Source organism: Myotis lucifugus, unplaced genomic scaffold, assembly GCF_000147115.1.
Source record: "Myotis lucifugus unplaced genomic scaffold, Myoluc2.0 scaffold_575, whole genome shotgun sequence".
Classification (NCBI taxonomy): Eukaryota; Metazoa; Chordata; class Mammalia; order Chiroptera; family Vespertilionidae; genus Myotis; species Myotis lucifugus.
In genome coordinates this window covers 45,098-45,876 of record NW_005871623.1, presented here as the reverse complement: position 1 = coordinate 45,876, position 779 = coordinate 45,098, and the positions used below count along the sequence as shown (strand labels likewise).

The 779-nt window shown below is 74.5% G+C and overlaps 1 protein-coding gene across 1 annotated transcript in view; it reads left to right on the top strand.

Moving 5' to 3' along the window:
- Positions 1-423: 423 nt before the first annotated feature.
- PSMA8 (proteasome subunit alpha 8) overlaps positions 424-779 on the top strand; it is a 16,827-nt gene continuing 16,471 nt past the window's right edge. The window contains exon 1 of the mRNA XM_006104470.1: positions 424-527. Coding sequence (XP_006104532.1) covers positions 426-527 — 102 coding nt within the window. The 5' untranslated portion in view covers positions 424-425. The remainder of the gene's footprint in view (positions 528-779) is intronic.

Here is a 779-nt window from a genome sequence, read left to right as displayed (position 1 = left end):
GATGAGGGAGAACCGCGGATGGGCTGCCTCCTGCACGCCCCCCGCTGGGGGTCCAGCCGGAACCGGGCCTGTGCCCGCTGGGAACAGAACCGGACGCCCCGGTTCATAGGTCACACCGGCCACAGGCGGGCTGCACCCCATCTCGCTGTCGTGTTTATACCCGATGATCAGACGCCGCCCGGGGGCAGCGGCCAGCCACTGAGGGTGCCCCGATTTCTGCCGGCGGCACAGCCTGGCACCGGGGTGGGCACCGGGGCTCCCCCCACCCCCTCCCTCCCCCTCCCCCACTCCCCTCCCCCACGGGAAGCGCGCGCGGGCACTTCCGCCCCAGCCCCACACGCACTTCCGGCTCGCACGTGGCGGGAGCGGTTGCTCGAGGCCGGGCTGTGGGTTCCGACGCCCCAGGAGATCGCCGGGCCTGCGCGATGGCGTCGCGGTACGACCGGGCCATCACCGTCTTCTCCCCCGACGGGCACCTGTTCCAGGTGGAGTACGCGCAGGAGGCGGTGAAGAAGGGCTCCACGGCGGTGAGCAGCGCCCCGGGCCACGCGGCCGGGGACGGGCCCCCCACCTCCACCCCCACCCCCACCCCCGTGAGCTGGTCCGGCGCCGCGCGGCCTGGGGACAGGGGGGCCCCGTGAGCTGGGGGACAGGTTGAACCCCACCCCCCACCCCCCACCCCCGTGAGCGGGCCGTGCCTGTCGTTGAGGGAGAGGACGGCTCGGCTGCGGGTGATGACGCCCACGCTGGTGGGTCTCAGGGCCGCTGTGTGCACCGGC